The 19,410-nt window shown below is 33.5% G+C and overlaps 1 protein-coding gene across 6 annotated transcripts in view; it reads right to left on the bottom strand.

Annotated features, from left to right (window-relative positions):
* The window catches only part of LOC113501547 (nuclear factor of activated T-cells 5), a 68,449-nt gene that overhangs the window by 40,609 nt on the left and 8,430 nt on the right, over window positions 1-19,410 (bottom strand). For 4 of the 6 annotated variants that reach the window (XM_026882738.1, XM_026882736.1, XM_026882741.1 and 1 more), the window contains exon 2: window positions 6,050-6,085. The exons of 1 other annotated variant lie outside the window; for it this stretch is intronic. In XM_026882738.1, coding sequence (XP_026738539.1) covers window positions 6,050-6,085 — 36 coding nt within the window. Of the gene's footprint in view, window positions 1-2,344; window positions 4,993-6,049; window positions 6,086-19,410 lie in introns of those variants that run through there. One more of the 6 variants, XM_026882740.1, reaches the window with a different exon arrangement.

Raw genomic sequence — 19,410 nt, 5'->3', positions numbered from 1 at the left:
AAAGTAACAATAAGTTTCTGCTGTCCTTGCCAAGTAAATTATGTACGTAAATTACAAGTAATCGAGTCTTGTACACAATAGTTAGCTATAAAATGACATAACAGCGCAACACGCTTGATTTCCTGTGTGGTTCTACTGACAGCGGCATAACAACGAATGTTTTATAGTGGTTTCTTAGGTTTACGCGAATGTTAGACGAATGTTTTATAAATTGTTTGAGGTGTCATCGTAAAACACGGTTTTTGGAGTAAACTTAAATTGTAACAAAAGAAATGTTGAATTGGTTCAAAGTACGGCATATATTTTTAAACAGTGTATTGGTTAAAACTTTGCACTATCTTCACGGGATCTATTAGGAAATTAAACTGTTTGAAAATTTGACTTTAAAGGAGCTTTATAATTGCTTAAGTCAATAAACGTAGTAAAAACAATAGCATAATTATATTGGCATCAGAGCAGGACGGTGTTTAATCGCCACGCAAAGACAAAAATGAATAGATGACCTTTTAATTGCAGTAATCACAAATGGGTTTTGTCACGACAGACCCATGAGTAGTCAAGTTTGGGGACATTTAGACATAGCACATCATGAACATTTTTATACTTCAAAATATTACAAGCACTTGGACAGCAGGAGTGAAAATGTTGCTTGATTAATTAATTAAAGCTGTACTTTATCTTTGAAGAAGAGATCAAATAGAATCTTAAAAATTAATAAGTTTTTATGTACTCATCGAAAAAAAAACCTACTTCAACGGATTCTGGCAAAAATGTTTGTCAAGTTATTATTGAAAACAAAGAAATCGTAATATCAAATATTTTAAGACTTGATCCGATCTGAGCTCTACTCAGAACATCTGAATTACATGTTTAGTGATATATCTATACTTCTGCTTCACGGTAATTTGTCAATGGAAAAGTGGGAGAGGTTTGGCTAATGAAGCAAGAAAAGTAATAACATATGTTTCTAAAAGACCCCGATTTCAGGAAATCCAATTATGTACCTCAAAAAGAATCAACGTATAAACCCAGCTTCGCTTATCGAGGAGCCACACGAAAATAGACCTACTGGCCGCCTCGATCCATGATTCATGGCTTCCTTGCTATGCGATTTACTCATAAACTTACATATAAACGTATGTTAATTAGGTCATTTTTGCATTGACCATATGTGTAGCGATCACTGACGCGTACCAATTCTTGCGAAATTAGTAATATTATCCTTGATGACGTATGTAGATTCAAGGCTGCGGATAAGGACTTGTTTTTCAACCCAAAATGTCCTTTATGCTAAGATAGGTTTTAACTGTTTCAAAAGATCATTTAAGTGAGCATACATGTTTGTAAACAAGGTTGTCTGTAAAAGGTAAAATGAGATAACTTCCTCATAATAGGAATAGTAGGAAATATAATTACAGTGATAGATATTACGCTTATACGCTTCTAATCCCTTGAGGTTAGGCAAATAGGATAAGAATGTAATGTCGATAATATAATTATTTCTATATCTACGCAAAGTCTGTGAGAATGAGAATATTTTTTCGCTATTCATGCATGATCTAAACTATCTGATAGGAAGTTCATATAGTTTCAGATTCAAATCAAAAATATTAAAAACGTAATAAGAAAATGATAAATTAAATTGTCACAAATCACACTGATGCTAATATCTACGTCTAAAGAGAATCTATCAAGTTATGTGACAGACCAGTTATATCAGACAGACAGCTGCAAAGCCTTGTATAAAACTATTAATATCTAGAATGTTTACATTGAGATAACATGTAATGAACTCGTCAACTCAACTTAGATGCAACGTCTCGTTATAAACAAACAATCTAAGATACCTATGAGACATACGAGTATGTAATTAATAGTTTTTATTGGTTGTGTTTGCGGATCTTGGTAATCATGTTAGAATGGACTGTGATTTGAAGTACGACCACCAAATGGTCCTTTTTGTGTGCAAAAAAAGCCCTTATCATGACTGTCAAAATTGTTTACCAAGTTACTGTTGCAGTAGTAGTAGTAGTAGTAGTAGTAGTAGTAGTTATAAGTAACTTATACTTATGCTAATTTACATCAGAATTACCTCATTTGACTAGATTCATTAGTGTTAAAGCATTCAAAGAACTAATTTCATTATCTATAATAATGTACCTTTGGAAAAATCGAGCCTGGCCTAATAGTTTAAAGTATGGTAAAACGTTAACCATCCAATTAGCTCACAAGGAAAATATTTAGAAAATGTACTAAATCACGAAAACAATACGGGTACCAGTCGTAATTCAAACGAAGCAGTGCGTAATTGAGGACATCGGCAAATTTATAAACTAGTACTTACAAGTGTCGCAGCACAATTAGTTGTAGCACGCAAACTACGTATTCCCGTAAGTCCGTTCAAAAGAAATCACTTCACAAAACCAAACGTTCTGGAACAAATCCATGCACGGTATAAACACTATAAACAACATAGAAACGCCACAACTAATGTAGTCGCATCGGTGGCTAAACGTAAACTGAACACAAAGTAGGAATGAGGTAAACACCATTATATAAATTTAATTGGAGATAATTGCGCGAAAACCGCAGCTGCGTGACGTAGTGGATGCCATTATCAGGCATTATACGACGCTTTTCCAAGAAGCCGGCAGTGGGCACGGCTCTCCTTGCCATTCATCTAAATTACGGTAATGTAAACTAATACTGGCCCGGGGAACAACTTAATCTGGCCGATAGAACTACTAGCGCTTCCAGAAAAGCTCCCTCGAGATTGTTGAACACGTATTTTGGTAGGATCTTTTACTTTATTGAAAAGCAAAACTTTAGATAATTCGAGAAAGACTGAATGGTGGTGCCGACTTAATATCCACTATACAATGTACATCAATTAAGTCTGTTCAGATTAACATGTTACGCGGCTAAATTAAAAAGCTGTTCTTACAAACAAGAATTACTTCAATCAGAGTACTTCTTAATTTATTCTTGTTTATTCTGAGTTTGCACGCAATGTTGGCGCGTCAAGTCAAGTAATCTTTATCTTATTAAATGTGAATGTTGCTCACTCTGACGTATTGGGGAATTACGTAGATTATTCTTTTTTGAGTTCCACATTTCAGACGCTTAGTCATCGGCCTAAAATAGAGGTATTTCACGTCTAGGCTTACTCATGCAGCGCTTTTTCTGAAGGCTTCAGTACTAAGATATTAACTGCGCAACATCTCCTAGTGTCATATCTCCTTATGCTATCTTTGAGTAGTTTACTTTGTTCTTACACAAATCTCTAGACCTACGCAAAACACCTGCACTATCCAGGAAGTGGTGAGTATCAACTGACAATCTAAAGTCGTCGTTTTAGCACACATTGTGTGAAGTCGGGGCTGTTGTTGCTCAGTACACGACAGCTTGTTTGTTTCAAAATGCAACACATTCACTATGTTTGTTCCTTGATCATTGAACAATACGTTTTTCGTACTATTTCATGGTTCTCGGAATTTACAACAGGCCTTCTTTCCCATTAAATGAACATTGTATTGCTCTAGGAATTTCTTCTGACAAGCAGATGCTCTTTAAAGGCTTGGATCTTGCAATATTCACGGTGCACACGGGTATGGTAATCGAATTCGCGACAACTCTTCCCTCAGAAGGCAAACCACTTCTACCAGCCAATCAAGTACTCAGAACTTAAGAACTCAAGTAATTATCGCTGGTGTAAAAAATACTGGTTACAAATTTATAGGCATTGAAGCAGTCATGTTATAGGAACGGCAAGGCAGGTTCCTAAGATCTCATAAGCGCACTTTAGACCACAGTTTCTCAAGTCTCGTTGGACATTAGAGAGCGTGCCGGTCTTTAGTATACACATCTTGTTTACTACTAACTGAGAGATATAGACTAGTTATCTATTACAATCAATGTGTGCGTACTACGTTATGCAACAGCGTATAATCGTGGGGCCTTAGTTATGTTGGGACCACGCTTGTGGCACGTGAAGAATACAATGGTCTAGAACAAGGAAACTGCATCCAAGAAGGTTGATAACCCCGAGATGTTGTTTTGACGAACGTTTTATAATTCTTAAGAAACTATTTTGTTTGCTGCGATTTGGCATCTCCTCAAAAACGTTTGTTTGCACTATTTCTTGTCATTTTCAACTAGTAATCACATGTACGTAAGTTGACATCATTGGAATGTTCGAATCACGTGATGTATAATTTTATAGTAAGTTCTTTAAAATTTACGAATTCTTACAAGTAATAACTGCTTTATTCATAAAATAAGACTTCTGCCATTATCTTTGTGATGGGATTAACGTGAACTCTAAAAGGGTTCAAGTCCGCTTTTTGACAGTCATTACTGATCACTTGCTTAACGCGTGTCGAAGGACAGAATACATTTTCTGTTCGGAATTTGGAGGTAATCATTTAGTATCCGACATAAGAGCTTTAGCCCTCATAGAAATGACTATATCTTCATAAATATACAGTAAATAGTTGCGATGACATTGACCGCTCACAAAATACTAATCTACGATATTAACGAATATTTCGTGAGGTGTAAATTGTGAAGGCACGACCGAGCTTGCAGCTTTATCGCTTGCCATTTTCCTGCAATATTCTGCTCAGCAAAATGTTCAACTTTATTTTCGTATAAACTTGGTTACGTGTTGACTCGCGGCGTGATAACTATATTATTTAGCACCACACCTACCTCCGTGGTTGGTGGTTAGGTAATAGAGTTAAAAGGTTACAGATTAAACACTATGTTTAAAATGAAGTAGGCTTTGAAATTCTGTTGAAATGTTGAGACAGCGAGTCGATCAGCGGTCAGAATTAATATTAAATGGTTTGAGTGGCCAATTGATTGAGACTGATCTATTTCAGTAGCAATTGATCGAGAGGCAGAACTTGTATTAGAATCAATATTTGTATTCATTTTAGTAATTGTTAGAGTTCTGCGGTGGTATTGGAAGGCCAACCAACAGAAGAAGAAAAATCAAGTTTTGGATTACCATTGTTTGCAATCAATATTTTAGCTCACTTAAAATTTGTGAACGTATCCTTCAATCAATTCTTTATGTTATCAATGTTATCATGTCGTTGCGTACGGCATACGATATTCGTACTAAACTTGTACACTACAACGCCGAGTCACGATGCCCGCAAAATGTATAAGATCTAATCTGACAACTATCTTTCTTTGTATCTCCATAAATAGGCTTATACGTAGTAGAGATATAATTTAAGATATACCGAAGTTGTTTGCTATTACCGTTGTGATGGCCTTGCGATTCTATGAACGGATTTGAATTCACGAGGATGCATGTTCGACCCATCGCAGGGAAGTAGGAATGCCATTTCATTTCCACATTATTTATTATAAGTTATCAGTATCACAGTCAGACAATGAAGGAAACCAGTTTCGTAAATGCAGTGAGTTAACGTGTTGACCAATTCTGCATCCTTTAATATATATATGAAGAGGCCTGTGCCCAGCATTAAAACATCTTTAAATATTTATATTGTAACTTCAAACAATGTAGCATGTCCATTAGTCAAATCTAATTAGATCAACAATAACGAACAATTAATAGTTAAAGTCATTAATAAGATCAGAGGCCGTCGATGTCCGTATCAAAACGAGTTTCGTGAAATCTAAATATTTATAATGACTCTTTTGTTGTACCACGTGTAGTAACATAATATATTAAGTTTGATGTTTCAAAGCCATAATGGATCAGCGTAGGTAAAATGTAGAGGTAGACATTTGTACAGTGGTTTCTTAGGTTTACGCGAAAGTCGTATCCGTAAAAGTAGTTTCAATAGACAATTGTAATTAAAATAAATTGATAGATTTCGGTCTTACGAAACATGTCGTTCTTTTAAAAAAAATGTTCTTTTAATCGAACAAAAGTGGATATTATATTAAATTATGGTTACTACAACATTAAGTTACAAACAAAACATTAAATTTCAAAAAAATCTAATCACGCATTACAAATATAATCTAAGACGAGTACATGATGATCAAAATAAATATATCTACTTACAAAAATAACTAGAAGCATTGAATATTGAAGTATTACCTGAAACAAAAATAGGATTCATTAGTAAGGACTTTGCACCAACATACAAATTGAAAAAAAAAAAAAAACTATTATTAACGACATTCAAATAAAACTTTCAGCAGCTGAACAGAACTTACACATACAAACAAACAAAAAATAAGCCACCTAAGCATATAAAAACCTACGTGTTAACCTATAAACGATTATTTATACATACAAGAAGTGATTACTATATTCTTAACTAAAATGGGCATGCAATACCAGACGCTGAAATCAGATTGAATATTAACGATCCAGTTATAGTAACGATCTTGGTAGGCAGCCAGAATATCATCTAGAATCAAATATGTATAGAGCAACAAATGCTAGCTGAAATTACCTTTGGCCTTGATGTGTTCGTCTTAATTTTCATAGTACTATGTTTGTATGAGTAAGATGGTTTCATTTGGGTAAAGTAAAGATACTTCGACCTGAATTAGAAGGACTAGAGGGAATTTTTTGCTATAATTTTTTATGTCATTGAAAGCGCATAATATCATACAACAAAAAAAAGTAAAAAAAAATTGTAACTGAAAACTTTGAAATCTATACTAATATATAAAGCTGAAGAGTTTGTTTGTTTGTTTGAACGCGCTAATCTCAGGAACTACTGGTCCAAATTGAAAAAATATTTTTGTGTTGAATAGACCATTTATCGAGGAAGGCTTTAGGCTATAAACCATCACACTGCGACTAATAGGAGCGAAGATAGGTATAACTTCTACCCACGGGAACGAAGTCGCGGGCAACAGCTAGTATTTCTATAAAAGTCTAAATGAAAAATTATAATTTCTTTACTGCCTTCTGGAGGGTTTTCCCTGGCAGCACGTACACAACCTTCAAGGTATCCCATCACATAATTGATGACAACCAGTTGCGCCACGTGTTGCTATGATGTAACTAACACAACGCATATGCGCCTGCGATGGTAAACACTTTAGGGCTGCCACGTTTTCACGAAAACAATTCTACAAATTTTAATAGGCGAGTTTAACATTTTCTCTACCTTACTTTTGTCGTGTTTGACAGCAACCATTATTGCTGCTGAAGATTTTTTCACATTATGGAGTGCAGAATTATTTATATTGAATACATTATAATTTTGCTTCCTGCATACCCATTAACAATAGAACCTCATTTTAATAAAACTTATTGCATTTATTTTCAGTTGACTACTTACAGATTTAAACAAAATGCAAAATTAATATCGGGAAATAGACTATGAGATAAAATGTATGTGTATTTTGAGTACTTTTTAGCTCGATCAGAACCATGATCGAAATTCTTTAATTCGACAAAACTATTCAAACATTATTCCATAACATATTTCCTCATTAACTCTTATCGTCACCTAATTAAATGTATACGTTGTGCCAACCCTACACTCCAGTAGCGAGTTTATACACTCACTCGTATGATGATTGTTTGAATTTCGCTTCGACTAGATACATTATGAGTTATATTTGCAAATACCAGTTATAACCGGATTCTTATTTACACATTGTTATTGAAATAATGTCGGTGTCGTTATTTTGGCTACCGTATTTCTGTTGACTGTCTACTCAATACAGATCAGACTATAGTTGTACCTACATGATGTTTTCATTAAGGTATTATAATACTTCTGCGACTCCAAGGTCCCTTTACCCATTTCTTTGTCCCGCGTAAGTCATATGTGATAGTTTCTATATTTGTATCTTTTGTCGAGACAGAGAAGTAGTTATGATTGAAGCGGATATTTCACCAGAGCTTTTAAGATAGCTGACGATCCCGGTAAACATGATGTGGGCAAACATATTACAAAACAAATAAATAAAGTTATATGGGTTTGTTGACATATAATTGATTTCTAGAAAAATGGTATTGTTTATCATACTGCGACAGTTATAGATTCTCTGTAATGTATCCAATTACTATAACAACAATATTTTTCTACAGTCTTCCATTTGAGCAAATCATGCCTTTTGAGATCATTACAGATTATAAGGAATTTACTCTCCAAATATTATTACCAATGCCTTATATACTAAAAACTAAAAATTTGTCCTTTAAGGTCAACTTGCCTTAATATAGAAAAAAAAAAATCTCCACACAGTTGTCTACAACCACAAATAAATTATCACAATTATGTTTTTCATCACATCTCAGATGTCAACAAATCCAAGTTTTCATCCCATTCCAATTGAACCATTGATGTTTAGAATCACAATGATAAGGGAATTTAATATGCAAGTATTGTTTATGTCCTTATTTACCCCAGCGCGGCGGTAGAATCCGATGGCGAATATGGTGGTATTGCATAATGAAACAACAGCATGTTTAATTAATATATTAATTTAGATTTAGACTATTTACGGAATGGAGAATTGTGGGAAAATTTTAAAAAGGTTTTTGCCTGTCAGTGAGAAATCATAGACTAGGGAATTTTTTTTATGGTATGGTAACGTACGATAATTTGTCTTAATAAGAATTCAGTGTAGACTTTGTCCGTTGGTATCTCAAAAGCTGCAAGCATAATTATGAAACAGAGGGCAGTTTTCGATAAATAACATGGCAAATAATGGCATGGTAGAGACAGCATAACATAATCGTAGTATCAAAAAACCAATATAAACAAGTGAATTTGGCGGCACGAATAGTTGACAGGATATCTTGTGACAAAAGCCTAAGACATGCTATGCGTTTACATGGGGATTAAAAACTTTTTATGTAAAACATAAACGTTAAAGAAACTGAAAAAGAAACTGAAAAAGAACTGTTTCGTTTTGTCTAAGAACATAATCTTACGTAGATGACAAGGTTAACACACGACAATGAGGAGGTTAAAAATAACTCAAAGACGTCTCGTTATTTTAGTATTTGTTGTATTTTGTGATAGTAAAATATAATATGTTTAAAACAACCATGACAAACAATAATCTTAATTTAAATTGTTGGTAGTCTGATTACATTTAATAAAAGTACAGAACAAGACAGACGAACGATTATAATTATCGTACTACATTTAAAATGTCTCTAATTAAATTCATCTTTACCCTGTAACCAAGATTCGTGTATCATGTCTAGACTTATAACAATTATCTTTGGTCGTAAAAACTTTCGTCGCGTGCAGGACACAACATTTATTGCAGAAGGCCAAACACTTCGCTTCTGTCAATCGTGATATTAACCTTTATTAAATTGATACCTATCGCAGAGTAATTATCCACAAATAAAAACAACATTTTAAAAGGGAGTTCTTTTTTTGTAAAAATAGGGAAGTTTCATTCATGTAGTTTGAATGAGCGCAGGCTTTTTAATGGATATTTACTGTGAAAGGCTTGTGACAAAACATCCTTTAAAAACAAGACCTATTTTTATCCGTCACATCGGTGTGTCCTTACCGAATAAACTGCCAAACAGTTGATTATATGCATTCATAGCTGAATTTACAAGAGCATTTATAATAACATCGAAAGCGGATGTGGAGTTTAAAACAGTGTCAGGTGAACGGTACTAAGGTCCAGCGAGAATGTTTTGATAGTGACTCCAGTGTTTTGGTTGAAGTCGACCCGCTTAACCGACATTAATATTGAAAAGATTGTTATAGACGAGTTAGGTTCTTTTTGCTTCGGTTAGTAGTCAGCGAGAGCGTCATCTTAATGTAATATAGCTAATGGTGTTTCTTGGTAAATGGGCTACATACAAAAAAGTGAGTTTAACGCGTTTAAACACATTTTTTTTTAATATTAGTGTAAGTACATATATTACTCATTGGAAATCACAGGTTAGATAAAAAATAATGAAGGAGCTCCTATAGTGGGCGATTTCTATTTTAACAAACAAATCGATTTGCGGTTGGATTTACCTTGATATTACACGTTTAAATTATGTAATTATGCTTAACTGTGAATATATAATTACTGTAATAACTTGTAGCTTTACGATTATTGAATAAAGGAATTGTTTTGATGTACCCTCTGGGTAAAAGGTAAGTTAAAGTGTAGTGTAATGTTGGACATCTTGTGGACAATCTTTTACTCAAACCTTTACAAAGTTGAAACTGCTTAATAACTTGAAAGGGAAAAATTAAGAAGAGATAAATCGCAGACTATATATATAATGATATTTGGCATGAATATTGAAATTCGAGGGCAATTCACTCAGTTATAATCTACTTCGGGTGGCGAATCCACAATTATCGCAGTTTCGAGTAGGCCATAAGCGGCGGCGAACGGAGTGGCGTGACAGTCAAGGCCTGAAGATAATTCTTGATTAGATAAAGTTGCCAGCCGAGATCCCAAGACCTCTTGATAACACTTTTGTGCATTTATCACTCAAATGTACATGACGCGTATCGTTTATAATAAAGTTATGAATATAATAAATTAAATTATTTAATAAAGAATGAAAAATATTCCTACTTTTAATTAATTTGCATCCATTTTAAGGATTTGACATCAAGTATCCTTAGTCGACTTTCAAAGATTTCCAGTGAAATATGTCTGTTACTAAGGCCGCCTTTATTTCAAGACTAATAGAAATGAACATTCCACACGCATATGTGTAAATTCTGAGAATCTATCAGGTTATAGGTAAGCAATAACAAATTACTTTCGAGGCTTCGCTATACGAATGCTCTCTGTATGAAATATTAAATTGCAAAATCTTTCGTGGCAACAAGCTTTTTGTTCGACTGAACAGGGACACTGCGCCAAGTGATTAAATATTTTAATTTGGGCAGATTTCAACTCGGTGCTTTACAAGATGAGTAAGATGAAAAATAGTAAACAAATATTAATAATTCGATCAGAAATTTCATATCATAACGAACTATTACTTCGAATCAACCATAATTTAATATGTAATTACTAAAATATTACCACGGTTATTTATTCTTCATACAATTTGATAACGAAATTATGAGTATTGTTGTTATGCGCGGACTCAGTGCGTATTTGTGAGCCGTCATAATACTTACATACACATTATATTACCTTATCTAGAAATATACATTACATAAAGCGGCGAAATATTACATAAGACTTGGGGGTGTGTCATCTGAAATTGTTGAGCAATAGTGTGCCGGAAACCGTAGCGTAACCCTGAGTTTATTTTGGATTTTCTTACAGCTGGGTAATACAGACTCCAGTAAGCTCAAAAGTGACTACAGAAGGATGACAAGTGACAGTGATGACATTATCGTAGTTCTAGAATAAAAGATAAAAAATATATAATTTCCTTTGTAACTGTTTTCGGGGAAATCCTGCTCTCTCCATCTCTGCTGTTAAATAGATCATCATTCTGCATTAAGTTAGAACGGAATCGTTATCTGTCAGTACACTGATCTCCATCTACGCACGCGATAAGTGTGGGCGATTGTAACACAAACAAACACACGAACACGCTTCGATTAAGGTGTACTCGTGTTGTTTCAGCGCAACAAGACTGTAAAGTATGGTATTCTTGTTCTATTGACTTGAATATGAGATAAGCCGAAAACTTGGAAATTTTTAAATTGTATGGATTTTAGAACTTGATGAAGTTTATTCAGAGCCCGGTTTATCACCGCTTAAGTTTAAACTATCATATTCTCCAGAACGAATTGAAATAAGATCAGCATTTTACGCAATAGATAAATACAGATGAACTTTCTGTGCTTTCACTCTGATAATCAAATATGACGGCAGAATGTACTAGTTCAGGCGTAAGCCTAAGGTACAGGGAAACACTCATACAAAATGTCAAAGACTAATTGGAGTCACAATATATTGTTTTGGGCGAAGACGGTTGCTCGAGTGTCACGAATAAACTATTTACTACAGAATATTGTTACTTCCCTAATGCATATTATAATTACAAAGTTGGAATAGATCCAAGAGATTAAAATATTGTAGTTTATAAGGCTGAGTCAACCGTTGATTCTGGTGCTTTCAATAAACTGTTTAAAGTACAATCGGTAAATACTAAATACCAGTAATCATAAATTAAGAAGTCTTGGATAAAAGTCACGAAATATTTTTATTTTATAACACAGGAATCACATAACCTCTGTATTCTATCTAAAATGTTGAACATTTTAATGATGTCATTATTTTGTAATAGAGATTTGCAAGAAATCTATAAGAATGATATGAAGAATAAATAGATAAAATCTTTTCCTTCTAAATATATCCCACACAAGTTCTAAGGGAAAACGCCCCAGGTATCCTTAACAGAAATGCTTCCTACCTTTCATCTATAAATAATTGTATTGATTCTCTCAAATGGAAAAACGTTAACAATGGTAAGGACGATGTTTACTCGAATATTCGCGTACAAAATATGTGTCCTGTTTTGAAATTATCGAAGTGACAAAATACATAATGTCTTGACGTTTCATCGAAAGCAAATATTATGCTTGACAAACAATTATACACACATCACGTATATAAAACTGTTTTATTATAATCAAATATTTGAACTTACTAGGCTCAAACACTAACATTAATATTAAATAACCTGCAAAGAAAACTAAGATTTGAGAACTTTCATTAGCTATACGAAAACAACTTAAGTCGATTATAAGAGACTTTCAACTCAATCATAAATATTCATGAAGTTGTACAAACAGCATTCTAAATGACTACAGGTGCATCTTAACTATGGCCAGTTAAAAATGTTGATACCGTTACGTATAAGATGGGAATAACATTAACCGTCCGCTAGTCGTCAGAAAGTATTTGCATATCAGTTCAAAGTGATCTGTCGGCTTTAGTAACTTCCTCTAGCACCTGGCAACAGGGAAGTATAAGAAGAGATTTATTTCGGGAAATTGTTCACTTTGAAATTATAATATAAGTCAGCCCCTGGGTACAAACAAACAGTTCCGCATAGAAACACTCAAAATTTTTCTACATGTTTAGTTACTATACTTTATTTTTAAATAAAGTGTTGTCTTTTAAAATGGTTTACCAAACATGGTCAAATACGACCTTCATATCTGGCTGGTTTAAGCAACCAGCATCGATAATTATGTCAATAATTGAGGAAGCAGGCATTTTAAAAATTAAAACTTGTAATGGTAGTCATAATGATATCGTGGCGAAGATTCGACTGGATTTGAAGTAAATAACATTGATAGGAACATAGTTTATATGTGTCAAAACCAGTAGGTGAAGTATAATAATATGTAGGTACCGAGTTAAACTTTGATAACTTCAAACCGGTATGTACACGTATATTATATTACAATTATCAGGCGTAATATACGAAAACAAATATTCTGAGAACAAAATTCAGGTTAAAGATTATTAACAACATAAAAACATTGTTTATTTAGGAAAGAACTCGTGACTTATCTTACTGAAAAACAAACAGAAGCACAAAATAATATTTAACAATGATAAGACGAAAATCAATGAAATGTTGTGCAAAAATTTAATTGCGTGTTTCTTATTTGAAGTTGTTTCTGTATTGCCCTATTGACTGAGTGCTTAAGATCCATAGAAACGTAACTCAACGAGGCTGCCTTGTTTTATAACTGTCTAAGATTAGAAAAGTTTTGCTGCCTCCCCTTAAAAGTAGTACCTTAACTTTATCTGAACTTTTATGTAGATCCAGAATTAGAGATAAAACTCAAATAGACATAGAACAAGGCTTGCATGTTGTTCGGTGGACGTTCTGTAAGCTGAACAGAATTTAAATGGCCTGTTCTGAATTCAGACATAATACAACACAGCGGTACTATCCAGAAACAAGTGTATTAATATATCCCGTTGCTACATCCATGTGGAATTGCACTCGAATCGCAAAGACATACTTTGGTGTTGTCGGTATTCTTGGTATGATTCGCATCTGTATTGCACGTGGAAATGTTGGTCTACTTCTGTTCGTCTGTCTGCCTTTTACGGCCAACATGTGAACTGAAGCGAAATATATAAATGAAGATACAAGAAAATAGAAGCCCAGTATATACTGAATGGAAACTGATGTGGTCAATATCTTTGCTGTAGGTATATCAAAAAGAGCAAAATCATCTGAAAAATGTACACAGATTAACTTAGTAGCTGAACTTCATAAAAAGTAAACTTTATACTTTTTGTGAGGTTTGACAAGGGTCTAACATCATACCGATCGGAAATTTCATAGTATAACAGGGTTTCTATCACCCAAAAATTTTAGTGCCTGCCCTCATAAGAATATATGTCACTTCTTTTAATATGTGTTATGAAAGGTGCTTCAACAGTCCAAATCTGATGCAAAATTGTAGTTGAAAGTATTCAATCATAATACGGACTCGTCACGGCCGTTTTAATGTAAACAACGTGTAAACACGACAGACGTTCGTGTAAACGAGCCTTTCAATGATAATGTATTCATTTTATTATAAAGCCATTGGTGTAAAGTTTGCATTTTGATGTATTAAACGTCGATAGTCCTTATTAATTAAAAAATAAATTTGGATTATTTGTACTTTATAATCGGTACCAACAAAGTATCTGTAAATGTTATAGCAAATAGATAATCTTCGAATCCATATAAACTTACAGAAATCAAAAGACATATTTTTATGCAATTAAAATTGTCAAACGTAAATGTATTCTGTGTCCTCCTGTCAAAAATAATAGAGGAGAACCATGATCTTAAACCAAGGTGCACACGCACACAAGGTAAGCGTTGTTGGCGTAGGCCTTATTCAACTAGAATTCTAAACGTAAGCACCGATTGTATATCTATTGCAAATTACTTAAGAGTGCGATAGCTTGATTCGCTACAAGGTCAAGGTCGATTAGAACGCGCCGCTTGCGCACGATTGAAATCAGAACGCAAAAAACCTAGTTATCTCTTTCACACGCACGCTGAAAATATGAATAAACAAGAGATAGAAAACGGATAGTCGAAAGCAAGCGCCTAGAAGATCCATCACAAGACTTCAGTAGCGTCCGCATTCCGAGTCTGAAAATAAATCATTAACTAAATTAGATCTAGTACAGTGATACATCATTCTGTGACAAGACCGAATTTACTAATTAAATTTTAAGTAACTTTACTAATTATTAACAGCAAAAGTAGTAACTTCATGATAATGTTGTAAAAGTTTGAATACAAACAAGTCTTGTTTTCTTAACTTGGCAGCTGTGAGATTGGCTTCAAATTGAGTGATAAGTTATGATTAACCGCTCAAATTAATGAGTTGTGTCTTACATAGTAAGAGTAGAATAGATTTTTAGGTTAGGATGTCAATCACAAAACGATTGATTTTGTTTTAGAAGATTAGCAATACTGACGCAGACCTACCTACGTATAATACAATGAAGTTTTTCATATACTACGATTTGTAGTAGTGAGGTATTGTAGGTTATAAAAACATACAAACAATTACACGTGTTGTTTTTACTGAACAGAATTTTATGATCAACAACATTTATTATATAGCCGGAATTCTAAAAGTAGATAACATCAAAACTTTTTCTACCGGTGTGAGCCAACGTATGACCTTTTTTGTGTGCACGTTAGACCACGTGCGACCTGTTACCGTGCCGCCTCGTGCGCTTGCGCAATCACACACAAGTGACAGATTGTGCGACCAGTTTTATTGGCGACGCATCTCACGCCAGATTGAATGATTAAGATGTAATTTAACATGCGATGTTACGACCGTCGAGATGTCCTATTCATGAATTTAAATTTCTCAAATTGGATTTATAAGGATAATGTTTGTGGGACATTTGTTTCGATATGACGTGCTGTATTTATGACTTCATAAAAATATTACTGCAACACATGAATGTGTAATACAACATTTATGATTACTATCTAACAGATTATAAAACATTTGAATTTTATATGATGATAAAGAATTAATTAAGTAAAATACAGACATGACTTTAAGTGATTATCATGCGTCGACGTAATTGACTAAATGTTATCACTAATAACATAAACAAATGCTAGCAAAAAAGTAAAATTTGACATGAAAAACTAGTAATTGAGTTTGCCGTGAAATCGTTGAATAATAGACCTTTTCATTAGTAATACAAGTTGTTTCCTTATAACAACATCGTATACGGAAGTTCAAAGGACAGAAAACCTCACGCCTGTAAAAAATACATTACAAGGACTACTGCTGCACTACAGGCAGAGTAACAAGACAAGAAGAGTATAAAGACTGTTATAATAGAACAATACTGAGATCTATAAGCAGACATTAGATGTATATCTTCGGTGTGTAAAGGTACGTGACTAGAGAAGGGTATTAACACCAAGAATAAGCAAATAGAAAAGTTTAACTTTATAGGTAAGGACTTAGCATGGTTCCCTGGGTAACCCTTTGGTCAAGACATATAAAAATAACATCATTTCAAGGGTCTAGGCTTTGAAATAGACTAGAAGCGATACACACATAGCACATATTCTGATTTCAATTGTTTTAAATTTCATATTCAGAAAAATATGTTTGTCTTTTAGTTTTTCGCATGCTCTACCCTTTCAAATGTTTAATCTAGTTCTACCTAATATTCTATTATAGTTAGCGGGTTAGTTAATCATATAACATAGGTGAGTTTATTATCACTGGCATGTTAAGATAGAGTAATGTTATCAAAACATAACTAGGTGGCATTAGATACACTGTCACGTTTTATGTCTTGAGCTTCTTATTAATTATAATGTGTAGTTAACACGTATAGTTATAACAATAAACCAAATCATCAGTAATTTTAAAAGTAAGTAATACAAAGTCATGTTTCATAAATCAAATATTCAACATAAACTACATATTTAAAGGAGGCAGTGTGATGTGTAGAATAATTAATGCTGAAAAAAAAATGGCAACCCTCCGAGTTTATAGAAATATTGAACAAGAAAGGCGAATTGATAGGAGACCTACATAAATATAAAACTCTCTATTAGTCTTAACATAAGACACGTGTGGTTTGTTCTTCGCTTTCCCTAGTCATTAGAGCGCTAAGATAAACATATATTTGTAGCTAATTACTCCGCTGGTGACCACACGGAGCGTCTATTTATGTATTAAATAAGTCCCACAGATACTTGTGCAAAATTACGTAATGTGAAGGAAGCGTTAATTCGTTAGAACAATTATTGGTTTTGTCTTTATGTGTTGTCTACTGTTTCTGTTTATTGTAGAAATATGATATCACCGTTATCATTAAATTCTCAAACGCAAGTCGCTATTCTATTACGACAGTATATAATGTTGATTTAAGTGACAATGGCGGTGTCTGACTATCTTTTGCAAAGAAAATGTAGCTTATTTAATTTTGAAATTAACATGTAATGTAAAGTAAGGTCGTAAAACGTGTTAAGGTTTATTTTTTAGTATTCTCGCTGAACGCTTCCTTGCATTGACGTACGTTTAGCATAGTGTAATAAATTAGAATCAACGATATAAACACAAGAATTCAGAAATGGCCCTTGAAAATCCCCTTTGCCTTAATTTTTTTTTTTCTGAGAACGTGTAATGTCGATATTTGATTACGCAAATAAAGGCCATTGTAGCGGAAGTGTCTCATCGATACTCTAATGAAACACATTTAGACCTAGCGAGTGCTAATTAAACACTTCATATTGGGCTTGAGACGATAAAACTACGAGAAGAAACGAATCATATCAAATAAAATCAATGAATTACATAACGTATAATGAAGTAGCATACATGCAAACTATAGTTACAGTTAGAAAATAAAATAACTGATTAGAAAGTGTCGGAGAACATGGTCTGCGTGGCTCGTTTTAAAAGATCTTTTAATAAAATAAGTGTGAAGAGCAAAATGTTCTTAATTAGACCAGTAAATACGTAATACCGACATAGCCATTTTAATTCACGGTGATATGATATTTCACCATAACCAAGAAATAAAATTTGATTACAATTTGTATTACACAACATGGTTACCATACACTATACAGTTACCGTTAACCTCTTGTTTTACTGATGCAATGATATTACAGTAATAAAGTTAGCGATCCGGCAAAAGGGCCATTTATGTAACAAATGTACACACGTTTTGAAATCAAAACCAGTTAGGTGCCTGCTGTGTTAAGTGGACAATTTTAAAACATCTCCCCTAAACGGATGTATGTACGTGCGGTGAACATAACTGAATATTGACAGGTTTCGTTTTCCGAGTGTTAATTAAAGTGGAAACCAGAAAATTGACGTTGACGTGATAATATAATGAAAAAAGGAGTAGAAAATGCACGAGAAAGAAGTTTTCAATGAACGAAACATATAATAAAAACGAATATTTCACACTACATACTAGCTTGACAAAATCATTGTTTCTATTACTACTTTAATTTAATCCAAGAAAATCTTACAAAACATTCTGAAAAATAAAACTGAAAACAACGTAATTCGTACGTCACACGTTACCTTCAGAATGTGGGTCAAACACTTATCAATAAAAAACGTACTATAATATCAGCTAAATAGATAACATCGACGAAAAGGAAAGGAGTGACTCGATTCATTTCTACCGAGCCTGGCTTTTGGGCTCACTTCCAAGGTACGTAATTTCTCGACCATTTCGCACTTTGACATTAAAGAGGCTCCCAGTCTTCCCACCGAAGTGGTTGCAGTTCGCAATCGCAACCACATTAACAATTAAATATAGTCCGACCTATTTGTTCGGTCAACGACATTTCATTCATGTTGGACCTAAATTGCTTATCTTATCATTGGCTTCCCTTTTATGTTTAATTAGATACAAGTGATACGAGATAGCAGTTTGTAGGACCTTCATTGTGTAGGTAACATGTACTCTTGTATGAATTATTCATGAGTACATTGTTAATTTGAAATTTATTAGTGTCCAGGTGTTGTACAAACTATCAAAAGTATTCAAGTGTGTTCGATAAAAGAATTTCGAAAAATAACTAATTATGTTAAGTTATCAAGAACAGTCGAATCAAACATTAGCAGCAATCAGCACTTTAGCTGTGAGATTTTTGCTGTCAATTTTGCATACATCTTAGAAAATGAGGATATATCTAGTACAATATGTTGATATTAGCAGTACATGCAGAAAAAAAAGGATAGCGATTACAAAACTAATTAAAAAATAGTAAACATTAAATTATAGTTCAACAGTAAAGAACAAAGAACACAAATCGCTTGCCAAGTGTGGTGATTAATTGATTATGACAATAATGTTAGTTAACGAGCTTCTAGGTAAGAACGATTACTGAATTATAATGAGAATTAGAAAATGAATGGTGTATTGATGTTTCGCTGTAATTACTAGTAATATCTTAACTCCGAGGTTTCGAGATAGACGGCTCTTATTCAGAGCAAAGGAATTAACCGTCAAATTATTGAG

Source organism: Trichoplusia ni, chromosome 15, assembly GCF_003590095.1.
Source record: "Trichoplusia ni isolate ovarian cell line Hi5 chromosome 15, tn1, whole genome shotgun sequence".
In the NCBI taxonomy this organism is placed as follows: Eukaryota; Metazoa; Arthropoda; class Insecta; order Lepidoptera; family Noctuidae; genus Trichoplusia; species Trichoplusia ni.
The sequence above is the reverse complement of the archived record's forward strand: the minus strand, read 5'-3'. Positions and strand labels throughout refer to the sequence as shown.